Source organism: Lepeophtheirus salmonis, chromosome 7 (assembly GCF_016086655.4).
Source record: "Lepeophtheirus salmonis chromosome 7, UVic_Lsal_1.4, whole genome shotgun sequence".
Taxonomy (NCBI): domain Eukaryota; kingdom Metazoa; phylum Arthropoda; class Copepoda; order Siphonostomatoida; family Caligidae; genus Lepeophtheirus; species Lepeophtheirus salmonis.
The window spans coordinates 19,394,778-19,417,983 of record NC_052137.2 but is presented as its reverse complement, the minus strand read 5'-3'; the positions used below and the strand labels follow the sequence as shown (position 1 = coordinate 19,417,983).

General features: G+C 31.1%; 3 protein-coding genes across 6 annotated transcripts; 2 read left to right on the top strand and 1 right to left on the bottom strand.

Annotated features, from left to right (window-relative positions):
- The first annotated feature begins 273 nt into the window (after window positions 1–273).
- Window positions 274–3,342, top strand: LOC121121959 (carboxypeptidase B). Its single transcript, XM_040716953.2, has 9 exons — window positions 274–432; window positions 529–753; window positions 817–913; window positions 975–1,119; window positions 1,574–1,731; window positions 1,799–1,889; window positions 1,959–2,164; window positions 2,235–2,316; window positions 3,097–3,342. The coding sequence occupies exons 1-9, from the start codon at window positions 359–361 to the stop codon at window positions 3,270–3,272; spliced, it is 1,254 nt and encodes a 417-aa protein (XP_040572887.1). The 5' UTR covers window positions 274–358; the 3' UTR covers window positions 3,273–3,342.
- A 1,523-nt stretch (window positions 3,343–4,865) lies between these two features.
- Window positions 4,866–18,828, bottom strand: LOC121121960 (uncharacterized). 4 transcript variants are annotated; one of them, XM_071890069.1, is made up of 6 exons: window positions 18,598–18,828; window positions 10,780–11,194; window positions 10,120–10,713; window positions 9,779–10,056; window positions 9,160–9,504; window positions 4,866–8,531 (listed from the first exon to the last, which is right to left on the bottom strand). In XM_071890069.1, exons 2-6 carry the CDS (start codon window positions 10,922–10,924, stop codon window positions 5,682–5,684), a joined length of 4,212 nt encoding a protein of 1,403 aa, XP_071746170.1. In that variant the 5' UTR covers window positions 10,925–11,194; window positions 18,598–18,828; the 3' UTR covers window positions 4,866–5,681. The 4 variants fall into 4 exon arrangements, with proteins under 4 accessions (XP_071746170.1, XP_040572889.1, XP_071746171.1 ...); XM_040716955.2 differs by lacking the exon at window positions 18,598–18,828 and having other exon boundaries at window positions 10,120–10,629; window positions 10,681–10,713; window positions 10,780–11,030; XM_071890070.1 differs by lacking the exon at window positions 9,160–9,504 and having other exon boundaries at window positions 18,598–18,807.
- Window positions 12,216–19,428, top strand: LOC121121252 (uncharacterized). The gene is made up of 9 exons (XM_040716139.2): window positions 12,216–14,318; window positions 15,060–15,425; window positions 15,484–15,795; window positions 15,850–16,317; window positions 16,371–16,492; window positions 16,553–16,689; window positions 16,758–17,008; window positions 18,309–18,568; window positions 18,642–19,428. Exons 1-9 carry the CDS (start codon window positions 12,471–12,473, stop codon window positions 19,357–19,359), a joined length of 4,482 nt encoding a protein of 1,493 aa, XP_040572073.1. The 5' UTR covers window positions 12,216–12,470; the 3' UTR covers window positions 19,360–19,428.
- Window positions 19,429–23,206: the final 3,778 nt, after the last annotated feature.

Here is a 23,206-nt window from a genome sequence, read left to right as displayed (position 1 = left end):
CCAACCGTTTTTCCTTTCCTAATCGCTAAACGGTGTTTGTTCTCTACAAAAATTCCATCCTATTAATTTATCATAATATAAGTATTAAATAAGGTTCGCTCTGATTTTTTTGTGTGTAACACACTTGTTAAACAAGACCGACGGATTAGCATAAACCTTTGTATTATTCAACTCTGACGCATTTATATATTATTTTGTATTGTGTAAATATATACGATAAATAGTATAAATATTGAATTATCATGTCAATATTATCTTATAAAATTTTATGTACATATCCCAAGGAGATTGTACTCATATATAAAGTCTAATTTCATCAATCAATCATTCAGTTTGGATTTCTTCACAATTCCTGAAGATGCAGTGGGTGACAATTCTAAGCCTTACCTTTCTATTGGTTGGCAAATCAAATCAGAAGGAAACATTTGAGGGGTAAGTAAATTATCTTACACTACAAATATCTGACATGTATTAGTAGTAGTTCCTATCGAATGACATGATTTAAACTATTTAAACTACATACTATAGTTATCAAGTTTTTCAAACCAAGCCAATCGATTCAAATGATTCCATAAGGAAATTAATTCAATTTGTCGAATCGGACTCTTACAATGCCTTCGACTTTTGGGCAATGCCAAGATTTGAAGGAAGCATTGGAAAAATAATGACTGCTCCAGGACATCAAGAAAGACTACGGGACTTCTTGATGGGATTAAACATTGACTTTGAAGTTATCATTAAGGATGTAGAAAAGTAAATTTAATATAAAATTAGCTTGATAAAAATCATGTTCAAAAAATTATATAATAACTCTAGAGTGAATCAAATAGCGGAAAAGGAACAAACCCTTCGTCGAATGTCGCGAAAAAATAACTCAGCTATTGATTGGGAAAATTACTACGACCTGGAAAATGTAAGTTACTTTTTGATTTTTGTCAGTTATAAATAATTGAGTCAAATAATATTTTCAACAGATATATGACTACCTAGATGAAATGTCAAAGCAGTATACAAATGTAAGTGTTGAAGTATATGGTCAAACCTACGAAGGAAGGGAATTGAAAGCGCTTAAAATTGCTAGAGCAGGAAAGGATGCCCCGAATGTAATCGTTGAAGCTGGTGAGTACAATTCAAATAATTCTTATAAGTAGGGATCTAAAAATTATGAATATCCTTTGCTTTATTCTTCAATCTGAGATTGAACGGACCAAGTGCCCTCTTTTGTAGAAATCGGTTACCTTATTATATACAAACAAGGTGCACAATACTTTTTAATCATAAACAATATACTACCAATATAAAAAGTATAATTTGTGACTCATAAGATCATATTTGGGACGCCGATACAGGAAACCTAAGAACGGCCAATTTCAAGACGAAAAACTCATTTTTTCATTAACGGTGTGTACTATATCAAATTTGACCACAGGTGTCTCAAACTATGTCAAAGTCAGTTTTATATTATTCCTAGTAGAAAAAGTATTTGTTCAAAGGAAAGTAAATTAACACTAAAATGGGACAATTTAATGTATAGCCGATTGTATGAAACTAATAATTAATATCAACACCTTAGGAATTCATGCAAGAGAATGGATTGCTCCATCAATGGCCACCTATATAATTCATAGTCTACTTGAAGAAGAAGATGGTCACAAAAATTATCTGGATAAATTTAACTTTCATATCATTCCTGTTGCAAATCCAGATGGATATGTCTTCAGTCGTAGCAGCGTAAGAAACTATAATTAATCAATTATCCAACAATAAATATTAGTACACTTCAACTTCATATGTATAGAACCGACTCTGGAGAAAAAATCGGGCAAAAACATACAGTTTCCTTTGCAAAGGAGTAGATGCTAACCGAAATTTTGACTTCCACTGGCATGGTAAGTCACCTGGGGTTCTTGTTTTTCCACTGTTTCTATCAACGACTAATTAATCATATATATTCTCAGAAATTGGCGTGAGTGACAATCCCTGTTCAGATATATATCCAGGCAAGAAAGCATTTTCAGAAGCTGAGAGCAAGTATCTAACAGACTACTTGTTAAAACTTAATCCTAGTCCCGTATTCGTAATGGGACTTCATAGTGCTGCAGATTTGTTTTTGTTACCATATAGCTATAGTCACGATGCTCGTCCAGATCACTTTGATGAGTTGGTGAGTTGTTTCATGGATATAAATTGAGATAATATTCATTAAATCACTATTGTAATTTAAAATGTGATAGTTAGAAACGGTTCAAGGTGCTTGTGACAATTTGAATAAGGTTAATGGAATGGAATTTCAGGTTATTCATACTCCTAATTTATGTAAGTTATCTTATTTATGTACCTTATTATAATTACTAATTAGAGTTGTCAATCGTAAGCAAAAAAAAAAACCCCTAAAATTAGCTAGTAACCCTGACAATTTGAAGAAAGTATGTTTGGGAGAGCTATTACTAGTGATGAAAGTCATGTGTATTTTGGGCATGTTGAAAAAAAAAAAAAGAATCAGAAATTCAACATGGTAACCCTGACAGTTGGAGGAGAGCAGCTTAGCTTTCATAATATTTCATTAGATTAGCTGCAATCACAGGGGCGTCCGTAGAATTATAAATATAGATTGATTTTTCTAGGGGGGTCTTGGTTTTGAAATTTTTTAAAAACTTTTCCCAAAAAAAAAATATAAATTGAAAAATAATAAATTATTTAGGATTTTTTTCAAAGCCCACAGCTGTTCACAAAAAATATATTTTTTTTTGAAAAAAATCTGGAAAATTAAATTAAATTTCAAATATTAAATTTTCTAGTAAAAAGCAAAAATCCCTAATTGGGAAGGGGTAAAAAAATTTGCTAAAGATTTACAGCCTTACTAAATATTATATGCATATACAGGAGTGTCCGCAAAGGATTGGGCTGAATGAGCTGTAGTCTCCCCACCACCCAATTTAAGGAATGTTTTTTTTTGGTTAGGACAAAAATAACCATGGATTTTTGAATTTTTTTTGCTAATAACTATGTTTTTTTGCAATTTAGTCCCCCCCGAAAAATACATATACTATATATGTACTATGTAAAACCATTTTTATTTAAATTTTGATATTATAGACCCTTGCGGAGGAGTGTCACATGATTGGTATATGGGCGTCCTTGGATCCAAATACGCCTTCACAATTGAGCTGAGACAGGGTGGAATATTTGGATTTGATCTCCCAGTGGAACAGATAAAACCAAGTGGTGAAGAGCTCTGGGCTGCATTTACGACCATGCTTAATAAAATCTAATGTCTACATAATTAGATAAATAAAGTTGTATTTTAAAATACAAACAATAAATATAATAATATGAAACAAATTGTGATAATTGAGTGTAAATATTATGCTGTAAATTATGCCCAATCAAACATAATCAAATTGGCCAAATCTAATAAGCGACCCGTCAACACAAAAGCAAACTACGCACTTTTTACCGAAAAAGAGCATGGATGACATATTTTGTATTTTAGTTATATTCATAAATCAGGGGGTCCTCCAGGATTTTATTTTGGAGGGGCCTTCATTTTTTTGCATGAGACAAAAATCTTTTAGCGGAAAAGAATACTGAAAAAATAAATGATTTACCTGATTTTTCCCGTTTTAATTTTGGCTACAAGGAAATACTTTTTTTCGGGCTTGAGCACTCCTTCCCCCTCCACCTTCGGACGCCCCTGTAAATTATTCCGATTTATCATAATGAAATACTACTAATTCACAAGGAAAAAAAATTCCTTCTCCACGAAGTTAAAATAATGTTATAGAGGCCATATCGTAGACAAATAATGTTTTATAAATCAAGTAAAGGTTCTAACCCACTGCCTGCACTGCAACCCGTTTAATTTTTAAGTGCGGTCCACTACTCATTCACCGTTCAAGTAGTATTTTTATGCAAAACTGTCACAATATCATCAATACACGTAGAGCGCACATAATACGTACAAACACTGAAAAATATTTCCCAAATTAAGGAGTTTATGAGAAATTATCGCCTTTGGAAAATAATTTTAATGAGAAAACAGAAAGAAATAAATGAGCAAAAATTAATACATATATATTTATGAGCCATATTGTCCTTTATTTAATAGTTTTGTTTTTTGTAGCCCATTTTCATAAAATTTAATTTTATAGGTATTGTGGTCTATTAAAACATTTAAAGTGGCAATAACACCCAATATATTAAAGAATTGGCCATCCTTGTTCTAAACTATGCTAATATTAATATATCCTATCCAACAGGAAGGCGGTGGGTGCTACATCCCCCCAGACTAAAAGCTTGTTGTCAAATTTGTCAAAAAAAAAGAGAAGTTTTTCCCAAATATTTTTGGTTGTGACAATTTTGAAATCAACTATTTTCTGTGTTAAAAATTATGTCTTAAAGGAAAAAAAAAAAAAAATTGCCAATGAAATAATATTAGGGCCTTTATATTTGTGAAATACTATCAGTGGCGCTGAAATATTATATGTTCATTGACCCCTTCACCTTTTTGAACTAGTATATATAATACTTATAGAATTATTTTAGTATTCTATGTATAATAAAATTGTAAGGTTGCGTGACTATAACGTCGTCAATAGAGGGAGTTTTTACCATTACTTGTGTGCTTGTGTACAGTTGTACTTTTGGTAAGACTCAAAACGATCATTATGACTGAAAAATATTATAAAATGTGAAATTTTTTAAAATTTGAGATGATGTCAGGTTTTGATTGGATAGAGGGTGTCCTGGTTGTGCATCAAAACAATCCCTTGAGCCCCTCCCCACTTGGAAATACATTATTGTCTATGGTGCTGCCTCAGAGTAAAGTGTGCTTATGTGCAATATCAAATAATAAATTGGAAATCTAACATTTTCTTTACTTTTATTCAAGATATCTTTTGTGTTGACGTAACATCTCTGCATATAAATATGTATTATATCTTCCTGCAGCCGTGCTAATAATTAATAAGTACAAATAATATGATCGTATTAGGTAGAAGATAAAATGAAAATAAAGAAAATTATTATAAAAACTATGACTTAGAACAATGGATCACAAGTTTCACTGAAGCTAAAGTAAACCAATAGAATATGTAGGCAGTACTACTCAATAATAAAAACATCATATAGCGCCAGAAAATAAAATCATTTATCATTGATGCATACATATATATATATAATAGTACAATTGAATATTAATAGTAATAAGTATATACTTATATATAGATATCTTCTTTTTCTTAAAAATCTAGTCATAAATTTAGTCCATGACAAAAAGAAACAAAACCAGAAAGCATGATCTTAATACAAAGAATAGAGGGACTTCACACAGATTAAACATAGCGTAGTATCAAATACGAGTCACATGGACTTATAATAGAACTAAAATAATTGACTAATTTGAATAAATAAATAAATTTAAGATAAATGTGGATCACCTCTTAGGTACACGCCTGTTATAAATATACATATTTGTATATATCAATATTAGTGTCTCAAAAGCGTAAAATAATTCATAACGATAAATAGTGGTGAATAAAGAAAGAAATAAGAAATTCTTTACGAGGGCTTCCTTTAAAAAATTGCCTAAATACAAAATTTCAAAAGATTGGAAAATGACTTTTACAAGTAGTATATAAAATTAATTATAAACGCCTTCCAAATAGGCATGCATATGTGTATTAGGAAGTTTGTAAGCCAAATGCTGAAAGTAAGGACTTTTTCTGTTCTTCATGTATCATGATCTTGTCTATTTGTTCTGGGCTAAACTTGACAACTGTAGCTAAAACCTTGGCAAGGGTTATGGGTTCTTTTCCCAACATGTATTGATACAAAATGTTTTTCAGGTACTCAAACTCTGCAGCTTCTTCCAGATTACAACCAAATGATGAATTCGTTCGACTATTAATATTATTGTTACTAATTTTAAGTGTGGCAATGGAATGTTCCTCGATACGTTCCTCTTCATTTTGGTTCAGCTGTACATGATTCTGAAGGTCAATGGGTTCATGATCCCAACCACCCCAGGAATTAGATGCATTTTCTTCTTGAAGTTTGTGTATTTTATCATTTAATTCGCCAATATGGGTTTCATAATTATTCTTTTCGAATTCATAAGTACCTTCTATTTCAGAGATACGCTCTTGTTGACGACGTGTTAGTTCGACAATTTCTTCGTCATGCTTGTTCTTGAGCTGATTAATTGATATATCACTTCCTAATTGAGTTTGTAAATCATTAATTGTCAAACTCTTTTTATGATCTTCTACTATGGATTGCAGTTTGTCTTTTAAACTGTTCCGTTCCTCCGTAAGTTTATTTATCGAGGACTCTTTTTCTTCCAAGAGTAAAACTTGGTTATTCAAATTTTCCCTTAATTCCGTTTCCTTTTCCTGCAGAATTTCAATATCATTATTTTTATTAATTAGATCCTCTTCAAGGTCCTTATTAGACGAGTTCAATTCCTTCAGGGTTGAATCATGTTCTTCAACTTTTTCACGAAGATTTTTTTCCTCATTCAAGAGCGATTGCATTTCATTATTTATAGACTTAAGGTCACTTCTCAAGGAACTACATTCATCGCAATCTTTGGACTCTTTCTCTTTCAATAACGAAGTAAGAGATCGCTCACTTTCTTTTAAGATACAGATTTCTTTTTCTTGCATTTTTAGATTTTCATTTAGAGTAGCTAAACGTGCATTAAGTTTGTCTGATTCGTTTAATGTTTTTTCTTGAAAATCAGCATGATAATCTCTATGTTCTTCAAGTTCCTTTATTGTCTGTGAAAGCTCAGAAATGCTATTACTCAAACGATCAACCTCTCTAGAGTGTAAGTTATTTAAATTAAACAGCTTCCCTTCTAAACAATCTATTTCAGCCTTGGTTACAGATAACATATTTTCTTTCTCCTGAAGTTGCTCTTGAAGTTTCTTTTGATACTCAATGGACTGACGCTTCAACTCAGTATGAGCATTTTCACGCTCTCTTTCCAATCTGATTTTCATTTCTAAATCTTGTTTCAAATCAGTGATCTGCTGATCAAATTTCTCAGCATTTTTAGTTATTTCCAAAGATTTATTTGCGGAATCTGCTCGCAAATCATAAATAATAATGTCTTTTTCTTCATCTCTATCCTCAAGACGCTTAATTTGCCCCTGTAGCTCTTTTTGATAGGTTATCATTTGAGCTTGAAGATCCTTTTGGGATTTTTCACGTTCTCTTAGAGATGCATTTTCTTTTTCAAATTCATTTATTGAGTTTTCAAAGTCCTTTCTATTTTTATCTTTCATCCTGTCGATTTCTTGCAATTTTTCCTCCAAATTTTTTTGAACCTGATTCTTTTGCCGAATTGTCTCGGATAATTCATCAGAAACCAACTTGAATTGATTTTCCAGAGAAGATAGGTCTTTTTGAAGTTTAGTATTTTTTTCCTGAAATTCAACATTTTTTCCTTCTCTTAGCTCTGATATTCTAGAATTCATATTTTCAATCTCTTTCAAGTGTTTGTTTTCAATTTCGGAAGTGGAGGTTGCATAATTATTTTCAATCTTCTGAATTAATGATTCGTGGATGGATTTCAAATTCTCCAAATTAGCCTCTGCATTAGTCTTAACTTCATGAAGTTCCTTTTTAAGTTTTTCAATTTCATTAGATGACTCGAGTGATATGGCCTTAATCATTTCCTCTTTCTTTGATACTGCCTCCATCAACTCTGTTTGATGCTGCCTTTTTACTGATTCAATTTCAATTTCTTGTTCCTTTTTGTATTGATTAAATGAACCTTCTAATTCTTGTTTAGCGACTAAAAGATTCCCAAGCTCTGTTTCAAGCTTAATCACTTCTTGCTTCTTTTCTTCTAGGGCTAATAAAGAGGGGCTCTCACCTTGGAACTTTTTATTTAAATCCGCGTTTTCTAATTTTAATTTATCTAGTTCCTCAGTAAGAACATTTATTTCTAATTTTGACTCGTCTTTGAGTCTATTAATTTCATCTTCTTTAGCTTGAATCATATCGGGAAGAGATTCATTGTAATACCGACGTTCTAACGAGTCCTGAGGATTTCTATTATCTTCCTCAAGACCTCGTATGATAGCTTCTTTTGAATCAATTTGAGACAATAAATTGATTTTTTCTTTTTTAAATTCTTCAATACTTGCTTTTCCATCTTCAATTTGAGACAATAAATTGATTTTTTCTTTTTTAAATTCTTCAATACTTGCTTTTCCATCTTCAATTTGGGACTCCAGCTCCTTCATTTCAACTTTTAATGACTCTTCATTATTGGACATTTTATTTGTTCTCAATGAGGATACTTCCTTTCTTAAAATGTCAATTTCTTTTTCTTTAGAGCCCTTGTTCTTGTTCATTAACTTTAAATTTGTTTCTAAATTACGAAGTAATTCACTTTTCTTCTCGTCTGCAGTTATCATAGATTTAATCCTTAATTCCTTTTCTTCCAATGCCAATCGATTTTCGTCTTCTTTTTCGATTAATTTAGTTTTCATTTCATCCTCTATTATTTTCAACTCTCTCTGCAAAAATTGAAATAAAATTAATAAAACTACATATTATATCTAGCATAACACTTTTTAGCACTTTTTATAAGGATAAAAATAATCCCAAACAAATCAAAAACATACGATAAATCGAATCACTATGATTCAACATCAATTAATTAATGTGATATAATCATTTGGGAGAATACATCCTAATAGGGGAACCCCCTATATAGAAAAACTGATCGTTATATTAATGGACTCGATTGATGTTAGTTCACTTTTTATATGAAATATATAATTTATAAAGGATATATGAAATTCACAAAATCGAGCATTTATCTAAATAACAACACATAACATAAATTCTAACTGAAACACAGAAGTACGAATCAACAGTTTCAATAGATGATTGTTCGCTCGATGGTCCTGTAGGAACAATAAATAGTATAAAGGAAATACTAGGTAGATCATGCGTTGAATAAGACACAAATCAACGGCATGTTCAAACACACTACACAAACAACAACGTACAGTGAAATCCTTAGTATTGTAAAAACTATCCCAGAAAAGATTGTGATGTTAGTAGAATGGAATAAATAATTGTATGTACATGAATTTAAAAATGAAAAGGAAAAAAAAAGAAACACAAAATCGTAATAACCTTTTTCTCAAGCTGCACTTCACTAATGGCCACCCGTAGATCCTCATCATATATCTTCTTCAAACTTGACTTTTCCTCCGTAAATTCAGAGAAAAGACGATTTCGCTCCTCTTCCATCTTACCTTTTATAGTTTCAATAGCTTCGGTCTTACCACGAGATATTTCCTGTAATGCAGAAGTCTTTTCATCCTCTAGAGTACGTTCTAACGTTTTTTGAGCAGCTGATAACTGAGAAATTTCATTGTTAAGATCCAAAATGGTTTTAGACTGAGTGTCACTTTCATTAGTTATAATTTTTAAACTGTGTCTTAACTTAGATATCTCCTCATCTTTAGTTATCATTTCCTATAGAATCGAAGGGCCAAGCAAAAAAATAGAAAGAAGGGTATTTGTGAGTAAAGGAAATATTATTAATAATGTGAACAAGACAGGCTATTTTGAAATGTTATGAATATAATTTTTGATTAGATAGAGAAAATAAATAAAAACGTGATGAAAACAGAGTTTCATATAAATCATTTCATAAATAACCTGTTAAAAAAAGATAGAGAAAAAGTTGAAGCCATCAATATCCCAACCAGTGATTGATCATGTTTATAGTATGAAAAGCAAGCATTACCTGATGAACCATCATTTTAGATTCCGCTATTTGAAGCTCTTCGTTCTGATCCTTTGTTCGTAGATTTTCAAATGATTTAAGAGCCTCGTCTCTTTCTTCTTTTAACTTTGATGCTTCCTCCTGGTATGTGGATCGAATTGCATTATATTCATTAGTCTTCTCTGATAATTGTTTTGACAAGCTTTCTTTCACTTCTACTAAAGCAGTTATTTTTTGTTTGTTCGCAGTAATCGACTCTTTGCATTTGGTCAGAAGGTTTTCCAATCTTTTCACTTTTTCTAAAATATAATTAAAACATATTTTAAATCTATTTATTACTCTAAGTACACAATTTATCAAACCTTCCAGATGAACCATTTTTTCTTGTTGAACAGGATTGTGTTTATCCTCATCCATATCCACGATGACCAAAGTCTCACCGTCTTCCCCATTTTTATTTATTTCAGCCCCGCTCTTTAAGAGTGCCACCTTCGTTTCTAACGTTTTGATAATATGTTCTTTTTCTTCCATATCCCCCCTCAACTCCTCTTCTAGATGCTGCTTGGCTTTTTGACTCAGTTGGCACTGTTCTCGTAGTTCTGAAATCCGCCTAAGGGCTTTGTCTTGAGTTTGGTGCATCACATTGGATATCTTTTGGTTCTCAGCGTTCAAATCCTGATAGGCCTTGACGACAACAGCGTAGCGAGACTTGTATTTGTGATAGCGAGAACGGGAGCGAGAAAGCATGGAGTACAGCTGCTCTTTGGACACTGCCGACTCTGAGGCAATGGAAGACTCCGCCTCTGTGGCCGAGGACTCCATGTCCAAGTTGGGAGGGGGAGAAGAAAGCGGCGCCTCGTAACTCGGGAAGAGGAAGTCATCCTCATTGAGCTGGGAGTCTCCCTCTTCTCCAAGGGTAAAGAACTCGGAGGTGGAATCCTTTAGGAACACCTCACCTTCATTACGGGAAAAAGAAATACAAAGTAAAGTTTAGTAAAAGGACTAAAACTACTCATCCTCACTCGAAATCGTCCCTGAAAGCGATCCATCCACACTGTTCATGTTGGAATAACTTGTATTTGCCAATTGATTCAGATTCTGAAACCGAGGATTCGACTTCACTTCCTCAGTCACCTCATTCAGGGCATTTTTGAATTTTTTAAACATGATTAATTCATCATTCAGGTCAATCGATGGAACCAACGTATTTCAAGTCAATAGTCATTTAAGCCCACCTTGCACCAATTCCGAATTCCTAGTAGACACTAGTAGTACGTTCTCACTCTTCCTTTTTCTTCTCTCTCTCTCTTCTTCTCTTTCTCCTTCACAATTTATGGCCTCTTCAAAAGGACTCTCTTTCAACCTTGAAACGATATATGCAAAAGCATTTGCCTCTGTTTGTTTGATTGTCTGCTGGTAACCAGGATTACGGAAAAGCTTAGGAACGATTTTAATCTAATGTCAGGGGCGTCCACAAAATTATATTTTAGGGGGGCCTTGTTTTCAAATTTTAAAAAAATATTCAAAAATAAAAATTAAATTTGTTAGTAAAAAAATATGAAAAATTAAATTTTTAGGGAAATTTTTTTAAAAATCCATTATAATTCAAAAATTCCTACTGTTCACACAAAATTAATTTTTTTGAGAAAAAATTTCAAAAATTTAATTTTTCGGGGAAAAATTTCAGAAATTACATTTTTTTAAATTTTCTTAGAATAACTGTATATATAATTTTTTTTCCAAAAAAATTAATATTTGAAATTTTTTTCAGAAAATATTTAATGTTCATATTTTTTTTAATCTTTATATATTTAAAAAAAAAATTACAAAAACCAAGCTACCCAAAAATATAATCCTGCGGACGCTCCGAACAAATAAGTGGATCTAAAACTTACTTTCTATCAAAAATAAGGTATATCCCTTTAATCATGACTTGTTTTCTGACTATCAAATGTATTACAAATATGCTTTTAGATCGTTACACAATCTTATTTCCATAGTGTAAAAAATAAATTATCTATTATAATTGAAAGAATTGTATCAAATTAATCAAAAAAATAAGAATAATTGTACCAATCTATACATTTCATGTGGATTTTTAGTACATGTTACATAGATTAAATTAAAATATCAGTATTTTTCATTATCATCAAGTAGTCGCACCATGTGTTTAGTTTTTTTTTAATACATTAGCCTTTTGATGAAGTATCATCAAGATTTATTGGAAACTTGTTCATTTGTTGTAGTAGAAACATCAAGTTTGAGCCCCCAAAACGGCGTCTCCTTCAATTATAATGCAATTTATGACGTCCGTGAAGACACTTATACTCGTCATTTCGAATGAAAACAAAAAGTCTGAATAGCTTTTGAGGTTTTGTAGAGTAAGAATAATGACTGTCTATCATTGTCTTAGAAAAAGAAGAAGATTCCATTCCTTGCAGATGATGACGTTCATGTCATTTCATATATATTTGCATAAGTGACGTCATTAAAGTGAAGTAGTTGACAAGTGACGTGTTCCAAAATCAATCTAATGCTAATAAGTAATACACTAATAAGTAATAGGAATCTTCCATCCCACTCGTTTATATATTTATTATATATTATTAGTTAATTGCTTGATTAACTTTTTTTGATCCTGACAAGCCTAGGAGCAATGAAATACATCTTCTGACTTCATTTTTACCTGAGTCATAATTGATAATTGAATGAAATGGCATGGTTTGGAGCAAATATCGATTTGAATTCCTTAAAAAATCAAGTAGCGAGTACTCTGAAGGAAGTTTTAGAGGACGAAACTGCCGAAAAGAGCCAGGAAAATGGGATTAATGCATCATCATTGCAAGCATTACAAGCCGAGATTCATGCTCTGAGAGAGAGCAATGAAATCCTGCGGAATGAAAAAGAGCAGGAAGTTCGACAAATAAAAGATTTGCTTATTGAAAAGGAAGAGGAAATTAGTCAACTCCAGGGATGGAGTTCACCTAAAGAGGATACAGACTATGTCATTCGTATTAAAGAGCTTGAAACTAAATTGAAGGAGTTGTCCAAGAGAGCAGCCAGCATCCCTGAAACAGATTCCCACCCCTCCTCTCTAAAGTCTCTCTCTCAAGAACAGATCCTACAACAAGAGACAACGATCCAAAACAAACACGATGAAGCCTTCCTTCTTTCTCTCAAAGAGGAAATCCAAAAACTAAGTGCCACATTAGATCAAAAGACTCGTGATGCGCTAATAGAACAAACGCAGCTCAAAAATACGATAACTGAGATTGAATTGAAAAATGAAGAATATAAAAACAAAATAAGTGAGCAAGAAATCAACATTCAATCCTTGGAAGTAAAGTTGAATGACGGAAAAAATGATGATGATGAATTTACGAATAATCAAACCAAAAAAATAGAAGAGTACGAATATAAAATAAATGACCAAGAGAAAATCATTCAATCACTTGAATTAAGGTTGCACCAAGAAAAAGATAGCGAGGAATTACATAAAAATCGAACGGAAGAGTATAAATATAAATTAAATGAACGAGATAAAAATATTCAATCCCTTGAATTCGAATTAACTAAGGAAAAAAATATGAATGAAACCCTACAGAATTCACAGAAAAAATGCAAGGACTATGAATTTAAAATAAGTGAACAAGAGGACATTATCATATCTTTAGAACTTAGGATGAATTCAGAAACCGATCAAATTAACTTGCTCTCAAATAAAGTGTCTGATCTTGAGGGTAAAATTATGAAGCAAGGGCGTGAATTAAATTCAAAAGCATCTGCCCTTGGTGAGAAGGATACATTACTTGAAGAAAAAGAAAAGAAGGAACTATTTTGGAAGGAGGAATTGAAAAAATTGCAAAATCAAGTCAAAGATAAAGAAACAGAAATTTTAAAGTTGAAGGAAGAAAGTGATACTCGGTTAGAATTAGAATTAAGTTCTTGTACAAGCGATGCATCTTCAAAAATTAAAGAAATGGAAGACAGCTATAATCTACTAATGCAAGAGAAAAATGATTTAGTTAATAGTTTACAATCCAGAACTTTACCTGTGGAATCGAATGATGTTATTGAGTTACAGAACAAATACGAAAATCTCCTGCATAAAAATGAGGATTTTGAATCCAAGTTAAGCAAAAACGGAAAACTGATAGATTCCCTCGAAATACAATTATGCGAAAAGGACCTTATCCTAGAGGAGTATACAACTAAAATTGCTAGTCATGTTCAAGAAATTACAGGGCTCAATGAAACTCTCTCAGAGAAAAATGATGAGTATGAGAAACTTAAAAAATATGTTGAAGAATGTAAAAACGAAAACGATTCCCTTACTAAAAAACCGGAGGAGACACTCCAAATGATTCAAACTAGTGTTGATGATGTCATGGAGGAGAAAAATGTTGAGTCCCAAGTCGTACAGTGTAATATTCAAGAGTTGCAAAAGTGTAATTCTTCACTTTTGAAAGACAACAAGGAAATTGATACAGAATTAAAAGATCTCTATGAGTCCATTCGTCAGAAAGAAAGCTTGATCATGGGTTTACAAAAGGATCTTTTGGTGAGTAAATATTAATATTTAATCTTTTACATGGCTTTAGTAACTTCAAGTCATTTCTGACTATAGTTATAGAGCTCATCGAAAATCTATTAGATACGCTTAGATATTTTGTATTATAATTTATTTTTCTTACATTTTAAACGCTAAAATTAAGTTTTGTTACTATTATAGAAGGATAAAATATTGCCATTTTTAAGAATGTTAGCAACAGTTGCATAACATAAGGCTTAGATTAAAAAATATATATAGATGCATACATGAGTACCATGGTCTATCAATCCATCAAATACAATAAAGTCAAAATAATATCAAGAAAATTTGTATTTTTGAAACAAAGTATACAAATGTGTAAAATATGAGGTTATATTCAAATTGCTCATAAAAGTACATTTTTAAAGAACATTTTAAATTCAACACAATAACTAATGCAATGTCGGATCCTTTTAAAACTAATTAATCTATGTTTATATATTGAACTATTATCCAACCATACATTTTTATATTAAGTATGCGTTGTTTCTGTGAGAATTCATGATCCCTAAATGATTGCTTTTTTGAAAAACGGATAAGTACATTTAGTTTATGTTTTACACCCATGCTGAGATAAGGTATTTATGTGTAAACAATTTAATTTTACAAGTCATTTAATATATTATGTAATATTGAAGTACCAATTAAGCTTTTCATAATTCATTACTTTTGAGATCACTTACATTTTTTTATATAATTCAACTCCAATAGTCCCTAAATGATTGGAAAGAAAAGGCGCTATCAACCATCGAAGTAAATTCTTTGGATGAATTCCAACAACGATTAGAGGAGTTAATTAAACAGAACAATAATAATTCTCAAATGAATGAACATTTAATCAAAATTGCAAAGATGATTGGCCAAGATGTGAATTCTTCTTCCCTTGAGAACGTCGTCGATAAACTACTTAGAGATTTAAAAGATTCAAAAGAAAAGGTTCTGGAACTTGAAAAGTCATTTAATGATTTTGAAAAGAAGAATAACTTGCTATTGGTTGAAATTGAGTCCAAGGATGAAATCATAAACGATTTGAATACAAAGATTGATCATTTAAGTAAATCTGAAGAGGATTTTGAGGTACATTAATTTATTCCATTTACTTGTATCCAGATACTAACCATATTATTAATTGTAGTTGAAATTAAATGCACATAAAAAAGAATTGGATGAGCTTAATGAAAAGCTCCTGCAAACGGAGGATTTATTTGAAAAAAACAAAGAAAAAGTACTTACGAGTGAAAAAGAGTTATCCATATTAAAGGATGAGAGGGATTCTCAAATGAAACTACACGTGGAGTTTGTTAAGAAGCTTGATGAAAACCTACATCACTTGAAAGCTGAAAATAATATTCTTAAAGAGCAAAGTCTTAAAGATAAAGAGCTTATAACAACTTCAACTCAAAAGTTAGAGCTATTACAAGAAAAAGACCCTCAAATTAAAAAATTAGTAAGGACATATTTTATTAGTATATTTTTAATTAATTTTTTTCTTTTTCATCAGGAAAAACAGATTTCTGACTCGGAAAAAGTCATTGAAAAACTTTCTAGACTTATAAACGATAAAGATTTAGAAATGGATTCCCTTAAATTGAAAGCAGACTCATTATCATCAATTGCCTACCAAAAACATTCTGGTGATTCAAATGAATCGAATGAACTGAGGAATAGAGTAAGTAGCTTGGTTAAAGAGCGACAAGAAATGATTAATGCAATTCAATTGAAGCATCAAGAGAGTATCAAATATCATGAAGAATCTCAGAGATTGAGTAAGCTAATTGAAATGAAGGACTCTGAAATATTAAGCTTAAAAGAGCAGCATAAACCCGGTACAAATATTTCAAAAGATTTTAATTCAAGTCTGCAAGAAAATAAAATAGTACGGAAACGATTTTTGTCTGAGTGTTTGGGTGAAAATCAATTGAATTCCAGGATGAATTCAAATGGTAATAGTGAAGATTCTGACGACAAGGTAATTTATTTATATATGTTTCTTTGCCAAATATTTGATGTACTATTTTCAAGAAAATAACTATTACACAAATGGAATCGACAATTTTAAGTTTGAAGGATGAACTTCATCTAAGGAATTCCGAGCTAGATAAATTAAAAGAACAAAGCACAGAATATAATGAAGCAAAGACGAGGTAATATACTTATTTGGGCTTTAAAAAGTTCTCAAATTAAATGATTTTCCCCCTTTCAAGACTTCAACTAACAATCAAAGAAAAGGAATATGATCTAGCAATGGCTCAGAAAAATTTGCAACATATTGAAAAGTTACTACAGGAAAAGGAAGAATCCTCTCTGATACATAAAAAAGAAACGGATCAGTTAAATACTTGTAATAATATGCGATATATATTTTCTTTCTTTATTGCATGAATGAGATAATTATACTTTTGTATTTAGTAATACAAGAATTGAAAAGTGATACCGTGCTACTTAAACAACTTAAAGAAGATGCATGTAATAGTTCTCTGCATAAAGATAGGGAACTCATGGAGCTCAGGAAAGAAGTCAATAATTTAATAGATAAGAAACGTAAACTAGAACAAGAATCTGAACGGCTGAAACAGCACCTGGTGTCCGTAGAAGATGGTTATACTCAGGATGCTCTTGAGTACCAAAATTGTGTGACAGACTTGAAAACCAAGTTGTTGGTAAATATATTTTAAAAAAACAAAACAAATGTTGACCGGCCGTCAACACAAAAATGAGCAAAAATGACTTTTCTCAAAATTATGTATTCTTAGACAAATGATCGTATATTTCTATCAAGAAATTATTTCAATTAACCCAAATCGCACTTAAAGTAGCCAACATTGGTCGTAACAATAAAAAAATGAGAAATTTATAGATTTTATTTAAAAATTGCAATATCAGACCCAATTTAAGTCATATAAATCAAATAAAGGTTATAAACTAGCTAAAATTCTGAGGTCTTAGGTATCCAGGGGCGTCCACAGGATTATATATATTATATATATTTTTTTTTTTTTTTTTTGGGGGGGGGAGGCTTGTTTTTGGGAATTAAAAAAAAAAAAGAATCCATTTTTTTAAAGTAAAAAATATATATCTATTCAAAAAATTTCGTAAATTAAATTTTTTGGAAAAAAAAATCAAGTCCATAGTTATACACAAAAAATTGAATGTTTTTGAAAAAAATTTGAAAAATCAACAGCTGTTCACAAAAATTAAATTTTTGGAAAAAAATTTAAAAATTTAAAAAAAAAAAAGTTCAAAAATTAAATTTCAAATATTAAATTTTTTAGAAAAAAATTCGGAAATCCACAACTGTTAAAAAAAAATTCGCATATTAAATTTTTCACAAAAAAAAACAAAAAACAGATAGTGTTAAATTTTCTAAAATTAAAATCTTAATTTTTTTTCGAAAAAAATATTTCAAAATTTAAATTTCAAGTATTAAATTTTGTCGAAATTTAATATTTCAAAAATCCACAGCTGCTCAATAAAAAATTCAAATATTAAATTTTTTCGAAAAAAAAATCAAAAAATGAATTTCTAAAATTACATTTCAAATATATATATTTTTTTAAATCCAAAGCCATTCACAAAAAATTAAATTTTTTGGAAAAAAGCTTCAAATATTATATTTTTTGCTTTCCTGCATAGTTTGCTTGAATTACTTTTTTTATTGGAAAATAAATCTTTAAAAAAAAAAATTGTACAAAAATGAAAAAATATATAGTAAAAGGCAAAATTTCTTTAATTTGGTGGTGGGGGACTACGGCCCTCTCCACCCCATTGCCTGCAGACGCCCCTGGTATCTTTTTTCATCCCATAAATTAGAATACGTCTGTGAAATATTGGGCAGTATGATTTATGAAATAAAATATAAATTGGGATTTTCTCCTTCTTTATTTTTTGTTCAAGATTGTTTTTTTATGCTCACGTATCACAAATACAAACTTTATAATAATGAAATGATATATTACATAGTCCACAGAAGAAGCTCTACGTATTTCCAGTGCTAAGCATAGTACTGCAATTCAAGAAGCCAATCAGTTAGGAGGTTCCCTTGAAAGTCAAGTGGTACATCTCAGGGATGAAAGGGATGAAGTTTTGAAGAAGTTCAAAAAATTAAATAAAGACTACAAAGAGCAAACAAAAGCTGTAGAAAATTTACAAATAGCATTGGATGGTTTTCGGAGAGAGCAAGAGAATGAAATTCGTTTTAGTCAGCAATATCTTCAAGATAAGTATGTTAAAAAATTGCAATAGCACATACCTATAAAAATTAATAATCCATTTGTTGCTAAATATTATTTCAAGACTCAAGTCAGAAAAAGAAAAAATGGACTCTCAAGAAGCTGAAATATCACAACTGAAAGCCGAACTTGAATCTTCGAGACAGAAAGATTCCAATAGACAGTCTATGGTTGAACAACTTGATCATAAATCTCACATCATTTCCACTTTAAAACAGGAGATACACTCTAGAGAAGAACTTTTGAAAAATGCTAGAAAGGAGTTGTCGGAGATCAATCAAAATCAAAACATTAAAGTAGATAAAAACTTGATTAAAAATTTGGTTGTTGGATATGCTGGAGCCGATACTAATAAAAAAAAGGAAATTCTTAAGATAATCGGTACCGTATTAGACTTCACTCCTGAAGAAAGAAAAAAGAGTGGACTTGAGGGAGCTAAGTGGAGTTGGTTTGGAGGATCCCTTGATGATTCTTCTAATCTAGATGAATCACTAGCATCTGCATTTGTCAAATTTTTGGAAACAGAATCCGGTTCTAAAGGGTCTATCCTATCTTTACCAGCTGAGATATCTAAATCTACATCTGATTCAATATCTGTTACTCCCTCAAGTATTCATTTACCTGGACACAAGAGAACTGAATCTAGTGGCAGTGTTTCCTCCGACCGAAGCTCTCCTAATCTTTTATTGAATAATCCATCCAATATATTACCTACTTTTAGTGTTAATCGATCATCTTCTTCTATTTTGAAACATGTATTGGAAGAGAAAGATAAAGAATAATTTTTGGCATTAATATTTTTGTTCTATTGAAGATTCATACTGATTTAAAAATATATATTATATTGTTCGCTTTTTAAAATTATTATTTCCCTGGTTTTTTGGTTCCTTCCCATCATCCTAATTACAAGAGAAATACATTAGAAGTAATATTATGTCAGATATAAAAAAACACGAAAATTAACATTTTAATAGCCGTTTTCACTTCTACATATTTTTATTTTAAGCCATTTTTATGGCAAACTTTTGAAGCAAAAGTAGGTAATTCTACAATTTTCTATACTATTTATTCAATACGTACCCCTCCATTCTGAATGATGGCTTCAATACGGCTGACGAACAGAAGCGCATCTGGCCTTGATGAAATCCAAGGGCAAGTTGTTCCACTCCTTCATGATCACAGCCTTCAGGGCAATGACATTTGGGAGATAAGTCTTGTTCGTCTTGCTCTCCAAGACTCACCTGCAGAAATACTGCACCTTCACGGACGTGTTTGCCGGGGCGCCGTTTTGGGGAACACACACAGTCGTCCTTGGGGAACGTGCTCTTCGTGTTCTTTGAAGAAGTAGGGAGGGATCTAGGTCCCGTCGGATGTCATAACGCCTGAGCTGGATAATTGGTCGCGAAGGTTCCCTTGACCTGAGCTCTTGATTCAACCAAGAAGCAATCATTTTTATTGTTCAGAACAGCGTCCACTGTAAATATCTTCTTGTCGGAGATCGACTTGTGCGCAGAGGACATCGCACATCCTCTGACGTCTTGCATGTTGCTTGGACATTTTGATCGCATAAAAACAAAACAAGCATCAAATTTTAGTTTTTTGTCAGCTCTTTCAAATAGTACCAAGTACAAAGTTGTTAGACTTTTAGAACTAAGGCTAGACGACCTCAAAGAGGATTCTAATTTTTGAGTCCTCCCTCCTGTAAATGAAACTTATTTATAATTTAAGGCTTACATTGAGTGTTTGTTAAGATTTTTTTTCTTCTAAATGTTAATAAATTATAGGTATTAAGTACTATTAATTTATGAAACTAGAAAGTTAACTCGTTTATAAGTTTACACCACAAATTATAAATTTGTTCTATTGTCTATACCAGTGGGGGTTGCAGGACACAATAAAGGGGTCGCAAGATGATTTCCAAAGAAGAAAAATATAATTTAAATTGTGGCATCAAAACTTAAATAATGATGAATATACATTGTACAATCTAAATATTTTTTTAAGGCTCCTCTGGATCATTTAAAAAAGTATTTCCCGGAACATATGTAGTGCACCACAAAACTGTAACTGGATACGTCCCTTTTACCACCACAGCTAATCATTGTTCGTCTGATATGGAAGATGTACTTATCGAAATACACACTAAAACAGATTTTGATTCTAAAATACTGGATGGATTCTGAATTTCTGTGATGAATGAGTACCCACTGATGGTTAAGCTCCTGAAAGTAGAGGATGATCTTTGAGTTGCTGTATCGAAAATTAAATCTAGAGTAGACCTGATTTGCTCAATGTAAAGTTCATATCCGTCCAATTAAGACATTGATTCGTTTATAAATCTATTTCCACATCCAAGCCCTGTAATGTTATTTGTTTGCGAGTTTCTAAATTTTGACTTTATTTACTGCTAAAAAGAGAATTGATAGTAGATAAATGATTCCAATTTGTACAACATATATCGCTGATTTTAAATTTACTATATATTCGATTATTTCTTCGTTGTATTTCTATTATTTTTCAAGGAATCTATTTGCATACAAAGCACTCACGATTTTGTATTCATCGCTCAATAAGAGGTGTAGTGGATCACATTGTCAAGATACATATTTTAAGCGTCGAACTGAAGAAGTTTGGGAACCCCTGGTCTATACAATCACAATTCTCGAACATGTCTAAAGTTCTAAATTATTATCTTGGGAGAGTATAGCTACTAGCTATACTAATTCATGACTTAGTTTTGGGAATTGTCAATATCATTATAGTAAAGTGTAACGTTGTAGTGAGAGGTTGTTTGTATTGTTTTTCCCTGAGTTACAAGTCCATGATTTATGTTAAGCAACTTATGAATGTATTTGCAGAAGATAGATTTTGATCCATCACATTTGTTGTTCCTCTTGTTAAAATCTTATATTGAAAATATTTTCTTTATACCTCTCACAATTATTCAGTACATCTAACTAAAAACTACCCTTCGCAATATATTCAATCTATAGTCTCTAGATACAAAAAACTCAATAGTAAATATATAGGCTATAAAACATATTATTAAAAAAATTGAGCGTTGGAGTCGGAGTCAGGGCATTCAAAATACTGGAGTCGAAGATCCGACTCTGCAGCCTTGATGCTAAAACACACACGACTAATTAAATTATGAACAAAAATGAAGAGAAAGATTACACGCTCAACCGTTCTTCTCTTTTCTAATCGCATTACCTTGTTTTTTCTTTACGCACATCCAATTGTAATTATATTTAAATTCACATATAAATATTTTATTATGCATCTTTAAGCAATTAACTCCAAAGATGGGTAATAATGCTTACTTCAGTGGGAGAAGTTAACACGATGAGGACGACTAAATAATGACCAAAAAGAAGAAAGAGCACACGCAACAGCCGTTCTTCCTTTTCTAATTTGTATAGGTAGTTTTTTTAGTACCAAAAATGCCAACTTTACTAATAACTAGTTATAAATCTGTGTTTATTTTGTGCTTGTTAAAAACACAAAACGAAAATCAACATTGTAACCCTGAGAATTTGAAAAAAAATAATGTTGGAATAGAGACTGGAGTGAAACATATGGTACTATTAAATAAAATTGAAATGTTTTTCTGCAATATAAATATTTTCAATAATACTAAAAGAGAATGAAAATAAAAAAAGTTAAAATTTTCAATATCAGAAATACTATTCAATTTTTTCCCTTCTAGTGGCAAATATAATATTTTATACGATGAAAAATCAAAAGCTACGTGTATACAGGGTGTACTGTATATAATATCCCCTCATGTAAATTATTTAAATATTTTTGATATATAAGAAATAATGATTTATGCTTATTAATGAAATATTGCAGGTGTGTGCGCATAACAAGAGCTCTGTTTCTGTTTGTTTTTGTTATTGGTCTCTCGTGTATATATTCATAATTCATGCACTTATATGTTAAGATTTGATTAAGATAAAAATAATAATATCTTAAAATGAAGTTTTTGTTGCAAGCGATCCAAAGACTAATGTACTCATTAGTCATCCAAACATATCAAGGTTAAAATAAATACAAGGTTATACCATAACACTTTTCCGACGGACTTTTGACTTTTTAATAGTGAAGTCAAAGAGTATGACTATTACCAAGAGTACCTATATATCGTCTTCCTTGAATGTTACTGTTAGAGTATGACTGTTATACTCTATAACGTCAAAATTTGTCTATCTTGATATACAAAATTTAAAAAAATTGATTTTACAAGGTAGTAAAATTGAATATGTTCAATATTATCCGTTTGATAGGATAGAAGTACGTTATATTGAGATCCTATTATTGGTGCCTTTATATTTTGTCCTATACTCAGTATAATATCACTTTCTAATGCAAACAGACTACTTACAATAAATACTGTGACTTGAGTTAAAAACGTGGAATTACAAAAAAGTAAGATCCATAAACTACACTCCAAATTAATAAAAAGTATATGATCTCCGTCTAGTAATATGAAAGATGGTCAAAACATATTTTATTGCTTTTCCATCATCGTATTTGGTAGAACACCCAAATTTTTATTTTGGAAGAAAGCAAAGGTGGTGCCAGCCTGAAAAAGTTTGGGACATCCTAATATGGATTATATATTTC

Excerpts from the sequence above, each read along its gene's own strand:
- LOC121121959 (XM_040716953.2), top strand. The coding sequence starts at position 359 with ATGCAGTGGGTGACAATTCTAAGCCTTACCTTTCTATTGGTTGGCAAA. Across the intron at positions 914-974 it reads ATTACTACGACCTGGAAAAT|ATATATGACTACCTAGATGA; the intron begins GTAAGTTACTTT and ends TATTTTCAACAG. Across the intron at positions 1,732-1,798 it reads ATGTCTTCAGTCGTAGCAGC|AACCGACTCTGGAGAAAAAA; the intron begins GTAAGAAACTAT and ends TCATATGTATAG.
- LOC121121960 (XM_071890069.1), bottom strand. The coding sequence starts at position 10,924 with ATGTTTAAAAAATTCAAAAATGCCCTGAATGAGGTGACTGAGGAAGTG. Across the intron at positions 10,057-10,119 it reads AAAAATGGTTCATCTGGAAG|AAAAAGTGAAAAGATTGGAA; the intron begins GTTTGATAAATT and ends ATTATATTTTAG. Across the intron at positions 9,505-9,778 it reads CTAAAATGATGGTTCATCAG|GAAATGATAACTAAAGATGA; the intron begins GTAATGCTTGCT and ends TCGATTCTATAG.
- LOC121121252 (XM_040716139.2), top strand. The coding sequence starts at position 12,471 with ATGGCATGGTTTGGAGCAAATATCGATTTGAATTCCTTAAAAAATCAA. Across the intron at positions 16,318-16,370 it reads GTGAAGATTCTGACGACAAG|AAAATAACTATTACACAAAT; the intron begins GTAATTTATTTA and ends ACTATTTTCAAG. Across the intron at positions 16,493-16,552 it reads TATAATGAAGCAAAGACGAG|ACTTCAACTAACAATCAAAG; the intron begins GTAATATACTTA and ends CCCCCTTTCAAG.